The sequence below is a fragment of the Oncorhynchus kisutch genome, linkage group LG28, assembly GCF_002021735.2.
Source record: "Oncorhynchus kisutch isolate 150728-3 linkage group LG28, Okis_V2, whole genome shotgun sequence".
NCBI classification, from domain to species: Eukaryota; Metazoa; Chordata; class Actinopteri; order Salmoniformes; family Salmonidae; genus Oncorhynchus; species Oncorhynchus kisutch.
The window spans coordinates 5,209,307-5,235,740 of NC_034201.2; the positions used below are offsets into that span (position 1 = coordinate 5,209,307).

At 43.8% G+C, this 26,434-nt stretch overlaps 2 protein-coding genes across 2 annotated transcripts; both read left to right on the plus strand.

Annotated features, from left to right (window-relative positions):
• Positions 1-63: 63 nt before the first annotated feature.
• On the plus strand, positions 64-4,302 carry LOC109883609 (ras-related protein Rab-1B-like). Its single transcript, XM_020475644.2, has 6 exons — positions 64-445; positions 1,379-1,451; positions 1,581-1,676; positions 1,794-1,889; positions 1,979-2,110; positions 2,301-4,302. Exons 1-6 carry the CDS (start codon positions 432-434, stop codon positions 2,493-2,495), a joined length of 606 nt encoding a protein of 201 aa, XP_020331233.1. The 5' UTR covers positions 64-431; the 3' UTR covers positions 2,496-4,302.
• Positions 4,303-22,325: 18,023 nt separating this feature from the next.
• Positions 22,326-26,434, plus strand: LOC109883605 (endosialin-like). The gene is made up of 2 exons (XM_020475641.2): positions 22,326-22,618; positions 22,931-26,434. The coding sequence occupies exon 2, from the start codon at positions 23,720-23,722 to the stop codon at positions 25,757-25,759; it is 2,040 nt and encodes a 679-aa protein (XP_020331230.1). The 5' UTR covers positions 22,326-22,618; positions 22,931-23,719; the 3' UTR covers positions 25,760-26,434.

Sequence of the window (26,434 nt, forward strand, 5' to 3'; positions counted from 1 at the left end):
AATCCCCGGAGCCAGCTGAACCAGATAACGTAAGAAGGGCTTTTGACTGAACTACGTTTCCCATCTGTGTAGGACCACGATTTGACGTCATCACTCAATGACACCTGCGCACAGTGCCGCAAAAGACCAGGGAAGACAAGTAAAAAGGGAGACAGAGGAAAACAACACGCGAAAGAAAGGAATGTGTATCAAGCAACAAAACGAATTCTAGTCGCTGAACACTTACTCAGCGAACCAACGAAGTATACACAGCCTCTTGGCTCGTGAATTTGTAGAAGAATTTGCCAAACGCGGTTTGGCGAGCTAGCTAACGTCGTTAACAACAAGTATTCTTTCTTCCTACGCGTTAGCAACGCAGCTAGCTAGCTATCAAGAGGATACGCGTGTGTGACCCAGACAAGGGCCGAGAAAACACGTATTTTGGACACACCATGAATCCTGAATAGTGAGTGAAGTTTGTGATATTTAGTTGTTTTTGTTATCTCCGTGTCCAGTAACAGCAGATGAGGAGACGTAGCTAGCTAACTCAACCGCGTAACAAAATATATTGCGTCATCACTTGTTTACATATTTGTTCCCGAACATCTGCTATAATATCGGGTTGTTTTACATGGTAGCTACAATGTTGTCATCATCATACCAATAGCTATGTTGACAGAAAATTGCTGATCTAACGTTGGTTAGCTAGTTTGCTGAATAATTTATCCGTTATTTTACCAGGTAAGTTGAGTGAGAACACGTTCTCATTTGCAGCAACGACCTGGGGAATAGTTACAGGGGAGAGGAGGGGGATGAATGAGCCAATTGTAAACTGGGGATTATTAGGTGACCGTGATGGTTTGAGGGCCAGATTGGGAATTTAGCCAGGACACTGGGGTTAACACCCCTACTCTTACGATAAGGGCCATGGGATCTTTAATGACCTCAGAGAGTCAGGACCAAGGCACCCTACACAGGGCAGTGTCCCCAATCGCTGCCCTGGGTTTTTTTTTTTTTGACCAAAGGAAACTGTGCCTCCTACTTGCCCTCCAACACCACTTCCAGCAGCATCTGGTCTCCCATCCAGGAACTGACCAGGACCAACCCAGCTTAGCTTTAGGAGCAAGTCAGCAGTGGTATGCTGAATGAACCAATGAATTGGAGTGGAGATATGAGTCTCGTCGCCTTTCTCTTTCTTCCACGTTTTCCTCTTGGACATTTCATTGTACACCCTTGCTGTAGTTTAGCTATAATAACCTAATTTCAGATGGAAATGACTATAAACTAGCCTAACTCGTCAGAGACCTAAATGAAAAGTCAATGCTGGCGGTTTGATAGAATAGATCTGTTAGTCTCTAACCATTATTTGTTAGCCTCTAAAACCTGGTTTTCCCCGTAGTGACTACCTGTTCAAGCTGCTTCTGATCGGCGATTCAGGGGTGGGCAAGTCTTGCCTCCTGCTTCGATTTGCGGTAAAAAAATAAAATAAACGATCAGTGTTATTGGCACGTTGATCAGTTTTCAGCTTTCAATCAACATTTGGATATTGTGCGAGTTTGTTGATTATATATGCGTGTGTTTTTTTTTATGATGCATTTCAGGATGACACCTACACGGAAAGTTACATAAGCACCATCGGCGTGGACTTCAAAATCCGAACTATTGAATTGGACGGCAAGACAATCAAACTACAGATTGTGAGTTGAATCCAGCAAGCCTGGCAGCTGTCGGGAAGTGTCATTGCAGTTCATGCTTGCAGCCATGTAGTGTTTTAGGAAAATTAACATCTTGTTTTTCTTGTCTTATGTCTGTAGTGGGACACTGCTGGTCAGGAGCGGTTTCGCACCATCACCTCCAGCTATTACAGAGGAGCCCATGGTATCATCGTTGTCTATGATGTAACAGATCAGGTTAGTGACGCCTCTCCACAAAGGAGATTCCTTAACATCTATGAGTTAACGTTTATTTATTGACCACATATAACGGAGGTATTTTCTAGGAGTCTTACAACAATATAAAGCAGTGGCTGCAGGAAATCGACCGCTATGCCAGCGAAAATGTCAACAAACTGCTGGTGGGTAACAAGTGTGACCTCACCACCAAGAAAGTAGTAGACTACACAACAGCCAAGGTGAGTCCACAGGAAACATCAAATCAAATCACATGCGGTATCGGATACAGATGAACCACAGTACTTGAATTCAGCATGTCGCTAGAGTACACTTTATTATCAACTGTTAGGACACACTGTGTTTTACTTGCAATGGAAGCACCCTACTACTGCAGTCAGACTGGTTGACATGTGTCTCACCCTCCTCAAGGAATTTGCTGACTCCCTATCCATCCCCTTCCTCGAGACCAGTGCTAAGAACGCAACCAACGTGGAGCAATCCTTCATGACCATGGCGGCTGAGATTAAGAAGCGCATGGGGCCCGGGGCCACGACAGGAGGAGACAAACCCAACCTGAAGATTGATAGCACCCCAGTAAGGCAGTCTGGAGGAGGATGCTGTTAGGACTGCCCTGTCCCCTCCTCTCAACTCCAGAGGCCCAGGGGTAGAGTGACAGTACTGGGGTGGAGCTGACAGAACAGGAAAATATGGTGATGGAGGTGGTGGGATCTTCAAGAACTGACTGACATTTTTTTCATTTTTTTTCTCATCTTGACCTATGCCCATAATTAAGTGAGAAGGGTTTGTGTCCAAGGAGCAGTTCCCCTCCCCCCCAACACACTCTTTATTCACAAATATGCACAGAATTAGAAACATCTTTGAAAAATGTGGTTGGCGTTGTTAGGCATGAAAAATGTTTTTAGCTATTCAAGCACTAATCCAGTATCTATCTGTAGCACTGGCTGTTTAAACACACACACGGTCGAAAGAAATCATGGATATTCTTTCAACAATGGCTGACTACATAACTACCCTTTATGGCCTTTGTGGTTCCTAGTCAGACTGTTGATCGTTGAAGGTGAAATAAGAGGACCATTGTGCCAGTTAAACCAGAGGCTTTATGGACACACTCCAGAGGAAAAATAGTGAAGACGAGCGCTGTTTGTGTCATCTGTCCTTTCGGGAATTGAGATTCAAATTGGGAAGTTGTTATTGGGCCCATGTGCATAATATATAGGTTGTAATAGGGTTGCTGTTGAGGAGAAAGAGAAGACTGGGTGAAGTAAATAACAGGCTTTCTATCAAAACAAAGTTCAAAGTGGGGACAACATGGCAAATGGAAATCTGCAATCACGGCGTCCACATCTTTAATGTCTGTTTTAATCGTTGTTATATAATACTATTATTACATGGTGGTTTTACCACTGTGATTTTGTTTTGATTATCTCTTCTAATCGAGGCGGTGTGTAAGCAGTAAGTGTGTTATTGTTTTGATTCTCTCTTCTAATCGAGACGGTGTGTAAGCAGTAAGTGTGTTATTGCTGTTTGATGAATTAGAGCATAACCGAAGGTCAACTGCATTTGGTTCTTTCTGTCTGGAGTGGTAGCTGGCTGTAAGCATCAGGAGTTTTCAGGCATGTCCAATCCTTTAGCGTTGAGTTTGATCTCAAGTCACAATGCTCCTGTACCAGTACCATCAGACCTTTTACATGCTCACTATAATACCGTATGGACACCCTCTGGTTTATAAGGTAACATATTACAGTACTAACTCAACCATGCCATTAGTCACCATGGTCCAGCATTGCAACAAGGTTTGGATATTTGTTAGACAATATTTTGGGGAGAGTATGGCACATTACGTAGCCTGCCACAGTTGTTTTCACGTTTAACTGCTTCCTCAAACTTTTAGTTTCGGATATGTCTATTCTAATGACATGTTCGGGGGGAAGAGAGAGAATGGACCTCGGAGAAAAAAATCACCTGCGTCTCAAATTAGTATGGGATTTCAAGCAAGAGGAACACTTTTGCTTTCCTGAGTAAATACTGTAGAGCTGATGACTGTCTGGGAATTCCACTTTCTTAAGCATCACCGTTGATATCCTTGCCTTTTTGATGAAGAAGTATCTTGCGATTGGTTGGTAAACACACAAAGGTTGCTGGGTTTTTCCATTTAGTGAAATTTGACCCATTTAAATAGTTGGCTTCCTTAATATATTCTCTCTGGTTTACATTTCCCCTTTAAATGACAAATAGATTATTTCTAATCTACTAATTCAATCATTTGGCTTTTGGTCAGGGAAGCGATATAATGGAAAGATTGCGGCACGATGGTTATTTCTTCTTTGCTGTGGACAATGTAACATGCTCTTAATGCCCAGAAGATATTGGGAGTCCATAGTAATAAAGTATATTGTTATTATTGCCATTATTGTGTGTTTACTGTGTATCTGTTTTGTACATATTTTTTCAGGTGAATGTGATACCTGTAATGACCAGTAGAGGTCAGTCAGCACAGAAACAATAGCTCGTCTGAGAGTTTTACACCATTTGACATCAGAGCGTTGTGCATGCTCATGTTGTTCCTCTTCTAGCTCTCGTAGGCCTACTCCGTTTCATGTCAGGGAATGACTTAAAAACAGCATGATCTCTACACACATATGCCACAAGGATGATTCATGTAAAGATAGTTTGTCAATGCTGGATGGAGTGTGCAGGGTGTCCATTCTATCCTGTTCATTTTTAGCCTGTTCTTACATATAAGTAATTGCCAAAATAAAGGAAACACTGGAGTAAATTAGGAATATAAAATCTATTGAAAGCAGGTGGTTCCTGAGTCAATTAAGCAGTTAACATCCCATCCTGCTTAAGGTCATGTGTAAAAATTCCTAGTTTACCATTATTTTGGCTATCATGGCTAGAAGAAGATGTCTCAGTTACTTTGAAAGAGGGGTCTCAATGGAGAATAGGGGGTTTAAAGTGTGTGCTAGTCACCAGATCAACGCAATTGAACACTAATGGGAGATTCTGGAGCGGAGCCTAACAAAACACCAAATGGTGGAGTTTCTCGAGGAAGAAAGTCGCATCACTCCAATAGAGTTCCAGACACTTGTAGAATCTATGCCAAGGCTTGAGCTGGGGGCTCGTGGTAGCTCACCGCCCTATTAAGAAACTTTATGTTGGTGTTTCCTTTATTTTGGCAGTTACCTGTATGTGGACGAGCAAGCTACAGTACCAACTGGTACCTGTGTGGACTGGGTCACAGTTGTCTGTCCATAGTGTAATATTGTGTAGTATTCAGTGTTTCCCCTATATGCATTTAGCTAAATTGTTGCCGGCACTGGGGGGAAAAAAGGTATATATTTGTTATAATGTAGACGTATATATGTATGCCCCAGGAAGACTCCATTCTCACCATAGCAGTGAGCCTGTTTTACATTCTACTTCCCACTAGGGGCGCAACTATAGTTTTAGAAGTGGAGGTTGGACAAACACTCCAAACAGCCTACCCGACCACTCGGAGGCGTCCGTATGGTCCTGAAGTACACCGTTGGCTCGTTTTGTATTACATTCCAATGAGGAAAATGCTATTTCAGAATCATGTCCTCCCCCTGTCCGCAGTGAAAGTTGTGCCCCTACTTCCCACACTAATAAATGTGAAAGTATGAAACCATGCTATTTTACAACAGTCTAAATCTGAAACATTAGTCAGGGTGATATTTGCTAGTACAGTAGGATCTGCTGTAGCCTATGAAATTCTCAACTGCATTCTGATGTCTTCTTGGTCCCCTGGCCCAGTCAGCTATGGAAAACCTCACAGAAATTAGATCAGGCCTTGGTGAGTTTGATCAAGCATGCATAAGCGTCAATATGTCTGTTGGCATGCTTACTGTCAGTGTTGGTATGTAAGTTCTCCAGAGTTGGCCTGGTGTTAGTGAGTCTGCAGTGTGTCGGTGTTGATATGACCACGAGTTCATGTGTTTTTTGTACCCATCACGATACTCACCCTGCTGCAGACCCCCAGGTCCTGGGCGGGTGTGTGGGGGGGGAACCTGGTGTGGCTGAGGAACCAGGTGGTGGCACCACTGATTGAGGAACTGGTGTTCCGGGCCTGTATGCTGCCCATGCAAGTGCCCTGCACTGGACCCACCACTGCCATCTTCATCGTTCCTCTCTTCTTTGGCGTGGGTAGAGCAATGCAGCTTATAGACATTAGTAGACTGCTTGACATTTCCACCATTATTACTATGCCCATCTCTGTTTCACATCAACACTTGCAGCCCATTTCCACCATGTTATTGAACAGTTGCACCTCAAAGAAGACACTTCGGCAGTTATCCTGCTCTCTGCACGTAAGGCAAACAGTTACAGAAGCCTGAAGCCAGAAACCAGACACGTTTAATACACGCATGCACTTGAAAATACAAATATACGGTGCCTTCGGAAAGCATTCAGACTCCTTGACCTTTTCCACAATTTGTTACGTTACAGCCTCGTTCTAAAATTGATTGAATAAATGTTTTTCCTCATCGATCTATACACAATACCCAATAATGAAAGTGAAAACAGGTTTTTAGACATTTTAGCAAATGTATAAAAAAACTATTAAAAAAACTGAAATACCTTATTTACAAAGGTATTCAGACCCTCTGCTATGAGACTCGAAATTGAGCTCAGGTGCATCCTGCAGTCCACAATCATCTCCTTTGTCTTGATCACGTTGAGGGAGGGGTTGTTGTCCTGGCACCACACGGCTTGGTCTCTGACCTCCATATAGGCTGTCTCATTGTTGTTGGTGATCAGGCCTTTCACTGTTGTGTCATCGGCAAACTTAATGATTGTGTTGGAGTCATGCCTGGCCGTGCAGTCATGAGTGAACAGGGAGTACAGGAGGGGGCTGCGCACGCACCCCTGAGGGGCCCCTGTGTTGAGGATCAGCGTGGCAGATGTGTTGTTACCTACCCTTACCACCTGGGGGTGGCCCGTCAGGAAGTCCAGGATCCAGTTGGAAAGGGCAGTGTGGAGTGCAATAGAGATTGCATCATCTGTGTATCTGTTGGGGTGGTATGCAAATTGGAGTGGGTCTAGGGTTTCTGGGATAATGGTGTTGATGTGTGCCATGACCAGCCTTTCAAAGCACTTCATGGCTACAGACGTGAGTGCTACGGGTCGGAAGTAATTTAGGCAGGTTACCTGAGTGTTCTTGGGCACAGGTACAGGTGGTCTACTTAAACATGTTGGTATTACAGACTCGGACAGGGAGAGGTTGAAAATGTCAATGAAGACACTTGCCAGTTGGTCAGTGCATGCTCGGAGTACACATCCTGGTAATACGCCTGGCCTTGTGAACGCTGACCTGTTTAAAGGTCTTACTCAACATCTACGGAGAGTGGGATCACACAGTCGTCCGGAACAGCTGATTCTCTCATGCATGTTTCAATGTTACTTACCTTGAAGCGAGCATAGAAGTAATTTAGCTCGTCTGGTAGGCTCGCAAATAGTCCGGGTAGCCATTTGATTGCCTGTTCATGAGTCTTATGGCTTGGGGGTAAAAACTGTTGAGAAGTATTTTTGTCCTAGACTTGCCAATCCGGTACCGCTTGCCATGCGATAGTAGAGAGAACCGTCTATGACTGCGGTGGGGCCTTTGACAATTTTTAGGGCCTTCCTCTGACACCGCCTGGTGTAGAGGTCCTGGATGGCAGGCAGCTTAGCCCCAGTGATGTACTGGGCCGTACGCACTACCCTCTGTAGTGCCTTGAAGTCGGAGGCCGAGCAATTGCCGTACCAGGCAGTTGTCGTGTCTTTGGCTATGCCGGATTAAGTGATATGACATGCTATTCTATAAAATAATTTCTCCGTCATTAATATTACCTGATTGAGCTAATCATGTAAATGTAATTAACTAGAGAGTCGGGCACCACAAAATAATATTTATAGAGCTGTTATCTTCCGAATAAACTCTTAAAGACCTAGTAATATTTTACATCAATAGACGTCAATATCAATTGTCATCTTAATTCAGGCTCATCTGAAAGTTGGAAATTCATTTATCTGCATGAACCCTGGCTAACAATTTGAATCAACAATACAAAATTGGGTTTAATTATTTATTTACTAAATACCTAACTAATTACACATACACACAATTAATCATAACTTGATTACAAATTACATCATAAAGGAAAACGTCCCTAGCGGGCGGAACAGATATGACAGCTTGTTACACAAAGGAAAAGGGGCTGGGTTGAGTGAAAGAGCGGGAGACTGAGGAACAAAGGGAAAAAGCTGTGCTATCATAAATACAGTGTCTTATGCATTCTAAATTACCGCCCATTTGGAAAAGGAAAATGCAATAAATATTTACTCTGAGCTGCACTTCAGTAGGTTGGTGGTAGATGGAAGGCCGTGTTCCAAACCGAGTCCTTTGTCCTTTGAAGAATGTCTCTGGTGGTCAATTAGATATGTTGTAGTAACGTCATTGTGTGGTAGACGGGATACTCTGTCTGTTCCTTCCTAACCTGCGTTTGCAGCTGCGGTTTCTAACTCAACGGCTAGGAGATATCACTTCTGTAGTGAATAAGAGTTCAAAGTTCATACCATTTGCAACCAAAGCTCACGCTTATGTTGGCTTCATTCTGTAGTTATTATCTGAACCATTCTGACATAGGACCGTCGTCCTCACGTCCTCGGAACAGGAAGTTATGTTGATGTCAAGGCTTTATATAGGAAGGGAGAAATGGGGTGTGTTTCATAGTTTACAACCTCTGTCTCTTCACGTGGGCGAGCCACTGAGTGAGCGGCAATATCTTATGAAAACCCACATTTTAGAAGCTAAAATCACATTTCATCCCATCACAAATCATTTCATATTCAAACATTTAAATTGAACAACAATTCCATGTGAATCTGATAACTCTGATGTGTAGACTTTCTACTGTAGAGTTTATGTCATCTTATCATTGATGAGAATGTCTCAGATGACAACCGAACTGACATCATATTCATTAAGAATATAGTTCATTTCCCCCACATTCGGATGTTCCCAGAATCTCTGTTAACCAAGTAAAAAAAACAATGTAACCTCAGTAGGGAAGAGGTATTTATGACTGTCATAAATCTATCCCCCAGGCCAACGTCATGACACAGCGATGCAACCAGTCAGGATGCTCTCGATGTTGCAGCTGTAGAACCTTTTGAGGATCTGAGGACCAATGCCAAATCTTTTTAGTTTCCTGAGGGGGAATAGACTTTGTCGTGCCCTCTTCACGACTGTCTTGGTGTGTTTGGACGATTCTAGTTTGTTGGTGATGTGGATACCAAGGAACTTGAAGCTTTCCACCTGCTCCACTACAGCCCCATCGATGAGAATGGGGCGTGCTCGGTCCTCCTTTTCCTGTAGTCCACAATCATCTCCTTAGTCTTGGTTACGTTGAGGGATAGGTTGTTATTCTGGCACCACACGGCCAGGTCTCTGACCTCCTCCCTACAAGCTGTCTCGTCATTATCAGTGATCTGGCCTACCACTGTTGCAAACTTAATGATGGTGTTGGAATCGTGCCTGGCCATGCAGTCGAGGATGAACAGGGAGTACAGGAAGGGACTGAGCACGTACCCCTGGGGGGCTCCAGTGTTGAGGATCAGCGTGGCAGATGTTTTGCTACCTACCCTCACCACTTGGGGGTGGCCCGTCAGGAAGTCCAGGATCCAGTTGCAGAGGGAGGTGTTTAGTCAGTGTGGACTACTGCGCTCCAGTCCCGTCTTGGTCCTAGAGGGCAACAGTGTATATTAATCAAAGCAATGCTGGGTAGAATATCAGCCACCAGATGTATTTTTTGTTGTTGAAAAGACAGTAAAATGTGATAACCAAGCTGTGCAAGAGCAGACATTTCCCGAATGTGTTTAAATCTTTCCTGTGTCTTGTGCTATTGGAAACCCTGCTCTCCCAGTACAATGCACAAAGGCTGCTGTTCACTGACCCTGTGTCATGTACATTTTTCTCTAAATGGACTGGAATGTTATACTCCGTGGTTATTTTCCTTCTTCCTGAGTGTAAAGGCATGTGTTTAGCAGCTGACAGTTTCTGCCCAAGGTGTCTTGTCATCTGAGTGGGTTCACATAAAAACCACACTTATCAATTGACGTGGGTTCAAAACGACAGAAATATGTTTTTGAGTGTCTCTAAATGGACTCAGAAGCATTGGTTTAAGATGGTTTCAGTTCGAAAACGAGTATTTCCATTCTCTCTGTTTTCTCAGTATTGAGAGAACTTGGCTCAGAGAGGCCGCTCAGGAAGACTCAAGATCCAGGAAACTTTCATTCCAGCGTCCTCATGAGGCACTGTGGCAACAGCACAAGGTCAAAGATGCCGCATCACAGAGAAGTAACTGGAGACTGCCTGGAGTGTATTAACATACGGCAACCGTCAAGCTCCGCTAATAGCCAGGTCACAGGCCAAGGGCCCCCAGAGACATCCCAGTGATCCACAGGCAGAGGGTTCAGGACCACAAGCAGAGATCAGTGGGGTGTGTATGTGAGCATGTACATGTTTCTCTGTGCATGAGGTCTTGTTAAAAAAAAAAGAACAATAATGGCCGATATAAGTAAATGTCCCCTCCCCTATTATATGAATAAGAGAGAGAGAGAGGTTAAGAGGCATACAGATGTTAAACAAATCAAGACAGAACTGTCAATAAAATCAAGAGAGCTCTGTCAACCCCTGTCAAACAATAACACAATTAGATTCCTATGTGAATCTTAAGTGTGCGTTCTCTAATTCTCTCCTTCTCTCTCTCGGAGGACCTGAGCCCTAGGACCATGCCCCAGGATTACCTGACATGATGACTCCTTGCTGTCCCCAGTCCACCTGGCCGTGCTGCTGCTCCAGTTTCAACTGTTCTGCCTTCTTATTATTCGAACATGCTGATCATTTATGAACATTTGAACATCTTGGCCATGTTCTGTTTTAATCTCCACCCGGCACAGCCAGAAGAGGACTGGCCACCCCACATATGCTCTCTCTAATTCTCTCTTTTTTTCTCTCTCTCTCTCGGAGGACCTGAGCCCTAGGACCATGCCCCAGGACTACCTGACATGATGACTCCTTGCTGTCCCCAGTCCATCTGACTGTGCTGCTGCTCCAGTTTCAACTGTTCTGCCTTATTATTATACGACCATGCTGGTCATTTATGAACATTTGAACATCTTGGCCATGTTCTGTTATAATCTCCACCCGGCACAGCCAGAAGAGGACTGGCCACCCCACATAGCCTGGTTCCTCTCTAGGTTTCTTCCTAGGTTTTGGCCTTTCTAGGGAGTTTTTCCTAGCCACCGTGCTTCTACACCTGCATTGCTTGCTGTTTGTGGTTTTAGGCTGGGTTTCTGTACAGCACTTTGAGATATCAGCTGATGTACGAAGGGCTATATAAATAAATTTGATTTGATCTGGGATATTTAAAAATCTAGAATGTTGAATCACTTGGTAAGAATTATGCAAAGCTAGCACAACATATTCTTTAGACAGAAAAGTTTCGTAATGCTCAAGGACCATTGAATATTATTCCAGAACCAACCATTTACATTTTAGTCATTTAGCAGATGCTCTTGTCCAGAGCGACTCCCCCCCCATGGGAATCAAACCCACAGCTACCAACTGAGCCACACAGGAAGCTCAATAATATGTTACTACGGGGGAAAATGAAGCATTTCGACAGGAGAACAGTGTAGAGCGTGAACTTGGTCCTTTTGTATCTCTTGGGGTAACCAGTATCAAGGGCATCCTCCACCCTATCCTTTAGAGGGAACGTCTGTGGACTTTTTTTCCCACAGGCAACCATCAATAGTCTGAGGCTTATCAATAGTCTGAAGCTTATCAATAGTCTCAGGATTTGATTTCCGTAAAGCTTTAATGTGCCATTTCACCTCCTATTGTTAATGCATTTACCATGATCCATTCACAGACATTTTATAGTCCTTCACGTAGTCCTTTTTGGCCTTTTCTTTCCAGCCCTCAGAAAGGCACAGAAGGACACACTGATGATCGTGAAATATGGAAAAGCTGAGGCTCTCTCATCTGGTAAATGAATGATCTATGAGTCATTTTGTACCCAGAATATTCTCTTACTGCAGTGATTCCTTTCGATATGACTTAAGAGAGGAGGAATGATCGCCATTTGAAAAGGACAGCAACAGAATATGTTTCCTGCTTTTGCTTACAGTTGTAATGTTTTGCACATGTAAATCTGTCTGGCTGGACTCACTGTAAAATCACCAAAGTGATACATCTCCAAACTCTAAACGTTAATCGCGGCATCATACTGTAGCGTTGTGAAATAAAATATGCGCAACTGTGAGTACAGGACGTACAGAACTATAAAGATTAGATGAGCATTTCAGCAAGAGCCCCGTCGCAAATGTGTTGACAAAATCCCGTGTGGAGAAGAGGTGGCGATAATAATCAGAACGTTTCAATGAACTCTTCACGGGTGTAAGTCTGAACGACAGAACAAATCAGTCTCTGGGAGAGTACTGCTCAAAGTAGGGCAATCTTTATCAATCTTAGCCACCCACTGATACACAAACACAGATCAAGTATTTACATCATTTCCCACCAAAGATAAGTCTTAATAGCTAGCCTAAAAAAAATTTGATGAAGGAAACAGATATATCATTAATGTGTTGGACAGAGATTTCAGTGTTGGCCCAGGAATCGGAGTATTTTCCCTTGTTAAAAAAAACACTGCAACTATCCGGGACGTATTAAGCACTGTAACGGGAGGAGGTTCTCCATTTCCACCTCTTTGTGCAAGAATTGAGACTGAACAGAGTTAAGACTGGAGGAAAACATCTGCCATTCTGGTATCTGTCATCTCAGCACTCAAAACACTTACACTATAATACGGTCATCCTCTATATGCAGATATAGCCCGGAGCCTCCACTCATCTCTCCTAGCAGGAACCCAGGGGGGCTTCAACCCCGCTGTAGCTGAACTACATGTATTTGTACTCTCACACTAGGCTGTATCTGCAGCCTTAGATAGCTGTGTGGACCATATAGATCCTATCATTTACATGTAATTCTCTGGTGTAGACATTTCCTATAGTGATAAATAGGTCCTATTAGGGAGCTCATTATAGCTCTATTATGTTGACACGCCACCCTGATGGGACGTCTATGCACCCCCGTCATTAACAGCAGGAACCCGGGGTAATAAACAGGGAATTCCACAATGAACACATTAACTCCATGAAACTACTGTTCACGGTCAAGGTTTCAATGTTGAATGAGTGTTTTGAATTTTGAATGTGAATGTGGATTTTTTGTTTGTGAAAGAGTGATACCCTGGAAACATTTTCTTATTAATTGCAAACTGTTTGAGACAGGGTGTGGATAAGATGTGGATATAATTATTCAATTTTTCCTTTACTCCATACCAAAATCAATGGGAATTTGTTCCCTTCCATTAGTTGACCATATGGCTTTAGTTCATTGTTTCAGTATGTCTAATGGGAGTCTCCAGCGGCAGGGTTGGGGAGTTACTGATTACATGTAAAGTTGCATGTAATCTGATTACAAAAGAAATGTAATCAGTTAAGTTACCAGCTAAAATATTGTAATCCCATTACAGATACTTTTGAAAAACTAGATGATTAATTCTTGGATTACTTTTTTATTCAGATAGGATGAAAATATACATTGACACATTTCTGTTTTCTCAATGACATTCATTTCAATTCAAACCTGCTGATTAGAAGGTCCTGCGTAGATTTTATTTTCAACCAGCAATTATCAGGAGATAACACTGGTCAAATTTTTCCACACTTTTACAGTTCATCAGCTGTTGTACATTGTGATATGAACACAACAAAAACATATTTTTTTGACTGGGCCTTTAAGGGACTTTCGACTTAACGTCTTATCCCTGTGCCTATCAGCCTTTTATTTAGATTATGATTGAATTTCAAGTAAAACTCACAATATTTTCCTTCTTCTTTGTATATATTTCCAATCATGTGTTTTAAAAATGGCGCCGGGGGAGAAGGCAGATGTTTTACGTGTCCCCAGCCGATTGTGTTTTTGTTAGTTTATTTGCGTTTTTTGTAACTGATTTTGTACATATTGTTGCCACTATCTATTATGACCGAAAATAACTTCTGGACATCAGGACTGGAATTACTCAACACGGACTGGCAGAATATTTATTTTTCTTTAACGAGTCTGACGAGCCCGACGCAAACTATATACTGCTTTCTCGGGAATAGGCCCAGATCCCCGTGATTTGCATGAAGAGGCGGCGGAGAAAAAGGGGCCAAAGGGCGGACTGCCTTCTGAGAATTTTTAGGCGATCGAATAAACCCCCACTTCCTTCCATTCTGCTAGCAAACATGCAATCTTTGGAGAAAAAAAATAGATTAAACGCGCAAGATTAAACTACCAACGGGACATTCAAAACTGTAATATCTTATGCTTCACGGAGTCGTGGCTGAACGACGACACTATCAACATACAGTTGGCTGGTTATACGCTGTACTGGCAAGGATAGAACAGCGGCGCCTGGCAAGACAAGGGACGGAGGGCTATGTATTTTTGTAAATAACAGCTGGTGCACGATATAGAGTATCTCATGATAAGCTGTAGAACACTGTCACGGCCGTCGAAAGAAGTAGACCAAAGAGCAGCATGGTGAGCGTACATTTAACTTTATTTTAAAAGGTCGCCAACAAAACAACAAACGAAGGAAACAACCGTGACGCTTACAGGGCTAAGTGCCACAAACAAAGTTAACTACCCACACTGAAAGGAGGGAAAAAGGGCTACCTAAGTATGAAAACGATAGACAGCTGTCCCTGATTGAGAACCTTACCCGGCCAAAACATAGAAATAAAGAAACCTAGAAAACAAAAAATAGAATGCCCACCCCACATCACACCCTGACCTAAACCAGATAGAGAGATAAAACGGCTCTCAATGGTCAGGGCGTGACAGTACCCCCCCCACCCCCCCATCCCCAAAGGTGCGGACTCTGGACGGAAAACCTGAACCTATAGGGGAGGGCCCAGGTGGGCATCTATCCGCGGTGGCGGCTCTGGTGTGGAACGTAGACCCCGCTCCACCTCTGCCTCACCCCGCTTTGGGCGCCTCTGGTGTGGGGACCCTCTCTGCGGGCCCCGGACTGGGAATATGTTCCGGGATTCCTCTGATGGCATTGAGGAGTACATCACATCAGTCACATCAGTCATTGGCTTCATCAATAAGTGCATCGATGATGTCATCCCCATAGTGACCGTACGTACATACCCCAATCAGAAGCCATGGATTCGCACTGAGCTAAAGACTAGAGTTGCAGCTTTCAAGGAGCGGGACTCTAAACCAGAAGCTTATAAGAAATCCCGCCATGCCCTCCGACGAACCATCAAACAGGCAAAGCGTCAATACAGGACTAAGATTGAATCATACTACACCGGCTCTGATGCTTGTCAGATGTGGCAGGGCATGCAAACCATTACAGACTACAAAGGGAAGCACAACCGAGAGCTGCCCAGTGATACAAGCCTACCAGACGAGCTAAACTACTTCTATGCTCGCTTTGAGGCAAATGGCACTGAAACATGCATGAGAGCACCAGCTGTTCCGGATGACTGTGTGATCACGCCGATGTGAGTAAGACCTTTAAACAGATCTACATTCACAAGGCCGCAGGGATTACCAGGACGTGTGCTGCGAGCATGCGCTGACCAACTGGCAAGTGTCTTCACTGATATTTTCAACCTCTCCCTGTCTGAGTCTGTAATACCAACATGTTTAAGCAGACCACCATAGTGCCTGTGCCCAAGAACACTAAGTTAACTTGCCTAAATGACAACCAACCGGTGCCATCTGTAGCCATGAAGTGCTTTGAAAGGCTGGTCATTGCTCACATAAACACCATTATCCCAGAAATCCTAGGCTCACTTCAATTTGCTTACCGCCACAACAGATCCATAGATGATGCAATCTCTATTGCACTCCACACTGCCCTTTCCCACCTGGACAGAACTTTAATTAATATTGTTTTGCATTTTTTAATGTGCAAATAAATAATGTGAGAATACTATTCATTGACTACAGCTCAGCATTCAACACCATAGAGCCCTCAAAGCTCATCAATAAGCTAAGGACCCTGGGACTAAACACCTCCCTCTGCAACTGGATCCTGGACTTCCTGACGCAGTTAACCCACAGTTCCTAGGCCATCATTGAAAGTAAGAATTTGTTCTTAACTGACTTGCCTAGTTAAATAAAGGTAAAAAATACATTTTAAAAATACCCAAACTAGAATGATCATTTGAGAATACATAGACTCAGTGTATGTCAACTGAAAACAGACTGGGACAGAGTACCTGCGCTATTTTAATATCTCCAGGGTTCCTTCATACAGTAGGACTAGCTAAACAAAGGCAAGACAACCAGCCATCAATAACTTTAAAAGGCCTTAGCACTGCACTGCACACCAGACAAGGTCTGAGGTATGTGTAAATTGGCTACCAGGTCCATGGAGACGGAGGCAGCACATGGTTTACACATTAAGGAGCAATAACTTGCACTTTGCGTCAGTGGTGAGGAGAGAAGGAAAATGTCACACCTGGGACCTATTCAATTGGATGATGTCTCAACGTATTTACTGTACATAGAAGGACTATACACATACTGTATATGTGTCTTAAAACGCAATGGCTATACTGCTCTACCAAGCAAAAAAGCAGTAACTGCTCATAGCGTGGAACTGATAAAAATGGCTTTTATTTACCTTCGGTTTCAAATCAAAGTCAAATCAAATCTTATTAGTCATGTGCGCTGAATACAACAGGTGTAGACCTTACAGTGAAATGCTTACTTACTTACGAGCCCCTAACCAACAATGCCGTTTCCAAAAAATACAGATAAGAGTAAGGAGATAAAAGTAACAAGCAATTAAAGAGCAGTAGTGAAATAATACAGAGTCAATGTGCAGGGGCACTGGTTATTTGAGGTAGTATGTGCATGTAGGTAGAGTTTACCACAGTTTCACTGTAACTTTATGCAGTGACATTAACTCATTTTCAACCAAATTAGCAGTTACTGCCTTTTTGCTTGGTAGGGCAGTAATAGTGTAATCGGCCATAAAGTTGAGAGGAAGCCCAATGCTATTTCATCAGAAGGGGACCCTAGTGATTCTAGTATATTTTGTATAGAATGTATTCTCTTCAACATTGAGTGAATAACCCTGTCTGTTCTATCTATTGCAATTCTAAAATGCAGCTCCAGAAGTCCTTGCAGAAAAAGGCAACGGCTGGGTTCTGGCTGGATATGGAAGCAGGAGGAGCTAACAGATCTGAGACTCTCATGCAGACTAATTGAAAAGCCAGGAGAAACGAGAGAAAGAGAAGGAGAAAGAGCAAGCCCTGCCACATACAATCTCTCTTTCCTCTGTCTGAGCTGCACCAGAGAGGTCCGCATGGGTCTCTGGGCTCTGTCTGAGAGCTGGTCAGATGTATTATGTCCTTGTGTCCTCCCGTCTGCTTTTAGTGCAACGGCAAGGTCAGGAGGAGAGATGTGGGGCTGAAGCCCCCTGCATGTTTTGTCAGTGTCCCAGAGGGTTAGAGTTAGATAGTCTAGTCTAGTGTGCACTTGGGCAGATGTCCGCTCTTAGTGGTTTAATTGTTTTTACCATTCCTATTGGTTGCCTAGTTGATTCATAGATTGATCCAAGACGAGTTTGGGGGGGAAAAAAAACAGGTCTCCACACTGTAGCCTATATACCATTCCAACATTGGGGGGGGGGGGGGGGGGGGGGGGGGGTTTACAAAGTGAGATTTTTTCATTATTAACTAGGGGGGGGGGGGCGTCGGCATGCCCACCCAATCAGATTGAGAAATGCCCTTTACTTGTCTGTTCTAAATGGGACATTATTTGTCTTTTTACCTCAACATGCAAACACCATCAGATATACTTGACGGCAAGAAGTGCACTGGGTTAGTCAGATTTTATGAAATATAGGAGAACATATTAACTGGAAGGATGTTCACTCTCACGGGACAGATTGCCAAAAATAACTAACTGAAAGCCACACCCCCAATAAGCCACGAATATGACTGAGACATATGTCACTGTGCTTCTATGGCTATATGCACTATGCCACTGCCTATTGCATATGTTAATTTAGAGGGCCGATTCAGGCTTAGAAATGTATGCTTTCCTACCCACTTCTCAGTATTTGGTATTAAGACTTATCTTATTCAGTCACGTAAAGTGCTCTGCAAGTGTGCCTATATTGCGCGCTCTGAATACATTTCATTCAATCACCGAAAACCCTCTGGCCAACAGATTTTCTCATGGATTTTCAATAGGGTTTCCAGTACATTTATCTTAATTAAGCAATCCCTTTAAATACGGTGTACCTTTTAGTTCGAATTTTGTTGACAGACTCGCTAGACTATATCGTGAGAACGGGTTCAGAATATTAGGGATCATTTATTAAAGATGTCTATCTAAATATATGCATATTCGTCTCCGTTTCAGCACCAATTGGTTGATTTAAAAAATAGTCTGATCTTGTAGATTATTTAGGTTTAGGAAAGTATTTTTGAACCATAAAAAAAACAGGTTTGGAGAGCCTTTACCCCCAGAAAGAAAGAACGGTGGCATGATTCATTCTGAAAATGTATCCATTCAGTTATTCAACCCATTGTAAAGTTGGAAAATTAGTGTACATATCATCCCTATAGGGAGAATAGTGTACAATAGTTGGTTATGCCCTTGTCTATTGCCTGCACTAACCATGGGACTGTATGATGACACGGCCAAGTATTGCGCCGTGTGTCGAGTTCAAACTGTTCCGGCTTGGTTTGCATTGGGTCCATAACAATTGAAATAGCCTACATGTTTTTATATATTATGAACTGTTACAAATTATCCTCGGCAACAACGAAACGGACGCGACAGCGTTTACAGAAGAAGAAAATGAAGGTAAACGAAAGAATGGAATTAAATGGAATGATAATGTAGGCTATACCAACTGAAGGGAACTAACAGTAGATTGGAAGTTGAATATGTGTGGTTATTAGTCATACTGATATGTGTAGTTATTGGTCTATACTGATAGTGGCTAATATTGAACATGTTACTAATTGGAAAAAGAGAAAGTCAAGTTAAGACATTCGAGAGTGCCCATCCCTGCAAATTAAAAGGCCATACGATTTAAATTATGCATAATGGCACAGCATTTCATAAACTTTACTGTGGGGAAGTTGATATGTTGATACACTACCATTCAAAAGATTGGTGTCATTTAGAAATGTCTTTGTTTTGAAAGAAAAGCACATTTTGTGTCCATTAAAAAAAACATCAAATTGATCAGAAATACAGTGTTAATGTTGTAAATGACTATTGTAGCTGGAAACGGCTGCTTTTTAATGGAATATCTACATAGGCGTTCAGAGGCCCATTATCAGCAACCATCCCTCCTGTGTTCCAATGGGACGTTGTGTCAGCTAATCCAAGTTTATCATTTTAAAAGACTCAGTGATCATTAGAAAACCCTTTTGCAATTATGTTAGCACAGCTGAAAACTGTTGTTCTGATTAAAGTAGCAATAAAACTGGACTTCTTTAGACTAGTTGAGTATCTGGAGCATCAGCATTTGTGGGTTCGAATACAGGCTCAAAATGGCCAGAAACAAATAACTTTCTTCAGAAACTCATCAGTCTATTCTTGTTCTGAGAAATGAAGGCTATTCCATGCGAGAAATTGCCAAGAAACTGAAGATCACATACAACGCTGTGTACTACTCCCTTCACAGAACAGTGGAAACTGGCTCTAACCAGAATAGAAAGAGGAGTGGGTGGCCCCGGTGCACAACTGAGCAAGAGGACAAGTGCATTAGTGTCTAGTTTGAGAAACAGACACCTCACAAGTCATCAACTGGCAGCTTCATTAAATAGTACCCGCAAAACACCAGTCTCAACGTCAACAGTGAAGAGGTGACTCCGGGATGCTGGCCTTCTTGGCAGAGTTCCTCTGTCCAGTGTCTGTGTTTTTTAAGCATCTTAATCTTTTCTTTTTATTGGCCAGTCTGAGATATGGCTTTTTCTTTGGCCAGCTTCCCGGAGTCGCCTCTTCACTGTTGACGTTGAGACTTGTGTTTAGCTCTTTTCCAGTTGTAAATTACAGTTCATGGAGAATGTTATTATTTCTATAGAAAAAAAAAGATCTGTAAATGCATTTTCCCACTTGGAACTGGTAGGTTCACTAGATGTTATTCATGGTTTCCTTGTGGGTAAAGGTAGTGGAACTATTAGGGAATTAAATCAAGATTAGAATACGGTCTGTGTTGACACATCTCCGCCTCACCTTCATATATTAAATCTCCGTCCCGAATGAATAGCAGGTGAATAGCATGCTATCCTCATGCTTAAGATCAGAATCCACATAGAGAGAAACGTGCATAAAAATGTAATTACGGGGCCTCCCGAGTGGCACAGAAGGCTAAGGCACTGAATCACAGTGCTAGAGGTGTCACTACACACCCGGGTTTAATCCCGAGCTGTATCACAACCGGCCGTGATCGGGAGTCCCATAGGGCAGCGCACAATTGGCCCAGCGTTGTCCGGGTTAGGGGAGGGTTTGGCCAGGGGGGGCTTTACTTGGCTCACTGCGCTCTAGTGACTCATTGTGGCGGGCCCGGGGCCTGCAGGCTGACCTCGGTCGTCAGTTGAATGGTGTTTCCTCCGACACATTGGTGCAGCTGGTTTCTGGGTTAACCAGGCGGGTGTTAAGAAGCGCGGTTTGGTGGGTCATGTTTTGGAGGACGCATCGCTAAGAGCGCTTAACTCGGGTCGGAATCCACCCTTTAACAGGAAAGATAATCTAGTGCCTTTATCAGAGTCAACACACCTATATTTTTGCTATCTCCTCTCAGCCTGGTGAATATTAGGAGGTTACCGATGCCGGAGATGAGAAGCAGGTACGGGGAGTTGAACATTTAATGTAGGTGAGACATGGAACAGGACAAGAACAGCGTCAGAACCAGGTAACAAATGACATACGAACATTAATGCAGCAGCGGTGAACAGAGATGGGGAACTGACAAATATAGAGGAGGTAATAAACAGGTGATAGAGTCCAGGTGAGTCCAATAAATCGCTGATGCGTGTGACGAGGGAAGGCAGGTGTGCGTAATGATGGTGGCAGGAGTATGTAATGCCAGGGGGGGAAGAGCGGGAGCAGGCGTGACAGAGATGAGCGATAAAATTGTAAATGCTCCTCTTTGCTCCATGGAAAATGTGTAGAATTGCAGGAAATTAGCTTTAAAACAGCTACATTTGATATTTTCCCCATGACAAAATGTGTACAATTGCAGGAAGTTAGCTGCTTTTTGTTGGCCCACCCAAATGTTTGATGATATTGAATCACTGGCATTATATAACAGATGTTGCTGAAGTTGTGAAATTGTGTAGCATAATTTCAATGTGAACTGCACTCCAAGTTTCAAACTATACAAGGATAAATTATTCAGTGTTGCCAAATCAGTGAAATAAACTAATAAAATTAGTCAAGTTAATAGAAGTTATTTATTTGGTTATGATTAAGTTTGAATAAATGAGTTATTTTGTTTTTTTGGTCATGTGTTCATCAACACCAGGTAGGGGAAGCTCAAACTGCGGAATGGATATATGCATGGCTTTGACAAAAAAAAAGAATCAAGAGGTGAAATTGTAAAAAACATATTTTAAAAAAGGAGAAGGAAAAAGAGAGATTAAAGGGATTCCATGCTCGATAAGATCTGCAGAGTTGGCCTGCAGGAAGTGATCTCATACAGTTCAAGTTCTCTATTTGTTTGCATTGAAACTCCAGCCAGTGGAGCAGGACAATCTGATACACATCTGAAACTTCTTGATCAGATTCTCTTACATAATATACAGACATGCATAGAGGAGCAGACCTAAGTGTTGTTTCCCTACCACTGTGTCAAAAGACAAGGGCAAGGGCTAACCTGACCATCACATTGTTCATTCCAAAAATGAAGATGAATTGATGACAAAAATAATCTGTGGAGTACCTGAAGGTAATGCACCTGAAATAACCTAGAAAACAAATTCATCCAGATATCAACAGCAGGAAGACCCATTCCTCTATATTTGTAGCACTCTAAGCCCTCAGCATGATACTGTATCTAGCCTACTAGCATTATGGAAAACACGATCAGGTAGCCATCTGGAAGGATATTATCCTGAACCAAAATGGTTTGACTTGGAAAAGACCAGTAAGATATTGGACTGTTTGAAATATACTGTATTTTGCCCCTGGGATGGTCAAAAAAAGCAAGACTGTCACGCCCTGACCTTAGAGAGTCTTTTTATGTCTCTATTTGGTTTGGTCAGGGTGTGATTTGGGTGGGCATTCTATGTTCTGATTTTCTATGTTTTTGTAGGTCTATGTTTTGGCCAGGTATGGTTCTCAATCAGGGACAGCTGTCTATCGTTGTCTCTGATTGGGAATCATACTTAGGCAGCCTTTTCCCTTTGGTCATTGTGGGAAGTTATCTTTGTTAGCTTCACGGTCGTTTGTGTTATTTCTTGTTTTGTTGGCGACATTTTAACTAATAAAAGGAAAATGCACGCTCACCACGCTGCACTTTGCTCCACTTCTTCCCATGACGGTCGTGACAAAGCCAGGCTACCTGCCCGTGACAGTGATGCAGTAGTGGGCCCTAAAGTATCAGAAACAAAAGGTATACTTAATTTACCCACTATAATAGAATAGATTCAGAGAACAATAACAGCCATTGCTTGAACTGTGACTGTTGGATGACCTGTACAATGGTAGAGTTCCTACTTGTATTGTGAAAGCCGCAATTAACTTCCTTGCTCTTTTTCATCTTGACCCAAAAAATGCCCTGCACACGAAAAAAGTACTTGTCTGCATACTTTTCCATTTCCCTCCGATTTTGTAAACCTGCGTAGTCGCACATCTTGGTCCAATCATCTAACACTCTACCAATGTCATAATGAATTTTGTCCCTCCTGTCTTTTCACATTTTCAGGCGCCATGTGCCGAGGATGAACTGTGTGCCGAGGATGAACTGTATTCATATATAATGAATAAATCCAGCCACGTATAAACTCTCTAAACGTCACAGACAACAGACCTTTCAAAAAAAGACCAGATGTTTACAAGAAGCTGGACATGGAATTTAGTACCCGTGATGGAGTGTCTCACGGTTGAATATACATCAGAAATAGAATGGAGGGAAAAAAATGTCTAAACGACTAGACTATAGGAGTAATCAGTCCCTGGGACAAAAACAAAGATTTATCTGAGTCGCCACTCTTCATCTGTCTGAAAAACTGGGATAGTGAAACAGTTTCCATTATTGTGGATGGAGCTGAAGTGGTTGATGTGGTTGGTAGCAGGGTTGCGAGAAATTCCATTAAAAGTTATGAAAACCATATGGCACAAGGGAAAACCACCGTCCAGCACAGCAGCCCCCCCTCCTCCACACACTCAGTCATTACCCGCCCCCTCTTCCAAAAACATACAATCCTTTTTCCTTCACGTACCCTCCTTCTTTCTTTCTTCCCTCCCTCCCCCCTCTTTTCTTTCTCCTGCAGATCAGTTAGAATGCTGCTAACAACGCAGAGGTAGACAAGCAGGGAGCTCAGGAGAAGGCCTCGGACTAAATAACTCTGACTAATAACAGACGTGTTTTGTTCGGGAGAAGTGGTCGAACATTGAAACAAGGCTGAAATAAACTTTTTTAATTAAAAAAACAAAAACAATTTAACTTGGAGAGAGAGGTGTAGGGAGGTGGGAAAAAAGACAGTGGTTACAGATGGGGAAGATGATCTGTGCCTTGCGCTCCTTTGCTCTTCTGTGGGCCTGCTGGCTTCCCTGGACTCTGGGACAAGAGCTGCAGGAGCAAGATGCTCTCTGCGCTGCAGGTGGCTGCTACGCCGTCTATTTCCAACGCAAGACTTTTCGGGAGTCAGCAAGGTTCTGCAAGGACAAAGGTGGTACCCTGGCAACCCTAAAGAGTTCTGAGGAGGTGGCTGTGGTCCATGAGCTCCTGTCGTCTGTGGAGCAACGCGGACCACGGGCCAGGGTCAGACTGTGGATGGGGCTCCATCGCCAGCCCAGGCAGTGCTCTGCCACACGCCCACTCAGGGGATTCCAATGGATCACAGGTGAACAGGACACGCAGTACACCAACTGGCTGAGGGCGGACTCACCTAGTACCTGTGCCGCGCCCCGCTGTGTCGTCATGAGTGTTAACACTGCTGCTGACACCCGGGAGCAGCACGACAACTTCAAGTGGCTGGATGGCTCCTGCTCGCTGACTGTGGATGGATTCATGTGTCACTACACCTACCGGGGGATGTGCCCTTCTCTGAAGAGTGAGGGAGGCGGACCTGCTCTGTATACCACCCCTTTCAGCCTGCTCAGCACCATCCTCACTCACATTCCCTTTGGCTCAGTGGCCACCCTTCCCTGCCCAGATAATGAAGACAGCTTAGGAGACCAGTCTGTTCTTTGCATGCTGAGGGAAGACGGGAGTGTGGGCTGGTCAAAGGATTCCCCCCTCTGCTCTGATGGCCTCCAGGACTGGTGTGAAGAAGAAAATGGTGGCTGTGAACATTTCTGTCAGAATGCTGAAACACAGTATTACTGTGAGTGTTCTGACGGCTTCACACTGGCAGAGGACGGCCAGACCTGCCAGCCGAACCATTCCTGTGGCAATGCCAACTGTGAGTTTGACTGTGAGGAGACCGCTAAGGGATTCCGCTGCAAATGTCCAAACGGATACCTGCTGGCACCTGATGGACGCAACTGCCTGGATGTGGATGAGTGTCTCCGGGCCCCCTGCCTTCATATATGCACCAATGCTCCTGGGACATTCGAGTGCCACTGTAACCAGGGCTACGAGCCCGATGAAGATGGCGAGTGTGTGGATGTTGACGAATGCAACGATTCCAGTCACTGTGAACACCGATGTGAGAACGCACCCGGTTCCTTTGCCTGCCACTGCCGCCAAGGCTACACTGAGCTGCCCGACGATCCAGGCTTTTGCCAGGACGTGGATGAGTGCCAGACCTCCGCCATCTGCCACCAGAAGTGTCTCAACTATATGGGTGGGTTTGAGTGCTATTGTGAGGCAGGGTATGAGCTGCAGTCAGACCAGTACTCCTGCATGGCTATTACAGACGGCGATGACCAGTATTCATCAACAACCACCTCGTCCTACCAAACCTGGGTTACAGACCAAGACTGGGTTACAGACCCCACACGTTTGGAGTGGCTGACCGAGCAGGCAGTCCTTGAGAGGCTTCCGACTGACCTGGGCTGGTTTACAGAGGCCCCGCATGAGGAGACAACATCTACACCGGTTCGTCGCAGGCCGTCGGATGGCCATAACTCACAATGGGGTGTTCTCGCACGCAGAAAGCCCGCTCGGAACACTGTCACACCCTCACCCAGCTCCTCCAGTGATCCCTCAGTGGTGTCCAGGGTTAGTGACAGCCACCGCCCAGCAGTCCAGAATGACAAGGGAGCTGGGAGAGTGGTAGAAACCCCAGACATAGACTCTGACGCTAAGGCCACCACCACCACGCTCAGAGTCCCACCTCCAGCCCAAACAGTGTTTGCATCAGGGGCCCAGTGGCCTCAGAGTAAAGGCAAAAGGAAGGATGACAAGAGCTGGCTACTAGTAGCACTCCTGGTGCCCCTGTGTGTTTTCATTGTGGTGATGCTGGCTCTAGGCATTGTGTACTGCACTAGCTGTGCTGTAGAACAAAACAAGAGCATCACTGACTGTTACCGCTGGATCAGCACCTCCAAGTCAGAGGGGGAAAACAAGGTGAAATCTCGTGCTTGACCATTAGAGGTGACACTGTCTTTTTAGTGAATAGTTCTGAAAGAGGGGGGTGAATAGGGAACAGGGTTGAATAAAAGGACACAGACAGGATCCAGACCACCCATCTGATGGCCTCTGCTGCCACCACTTGTGAAACTGGACCCCTGCAATACTCCCGTGGAACATCCCAGCGTCTCTGAAGTCCATGTAGGAAGAATGCTTATTTTTGGTGCTCCAAAAATCACGACCATGTTTAAATGAAGCAGTGTTTTTTTTTGTTTTTTTTGACGTTGTAAAGATCTGATAAATGGTCATGAGGACAAGGGGATATGACGTCGTCGAGAGGAAGTGGATCCTATTTCACTGCTGGTGCTTTTTTTTGCCCACCGTCAGAAAATATCTTAAGTAATTGTTAAAGTAAATAAAGTTAACAGCATTATGTGGTGTAGACCTCGTCGTTGAGGCTGCTCATAATAAACAGAATAAACTTCAGTGTACTAATTTAAGAAACCCAGATGAGAAACAATCCCATCACATGAATTCTGTGGAGGTGAAAAGAAACGCTCCAATTATATAATATTTGGATATGTTGCCGTTTGTGATGTTTACCCACGTGTGTTAGTCAGGCCTAATCAAATTGTGTCCTTCTAGATGCACTGAATATGCATTGGATTTGAATAAAATCAATAAACCATT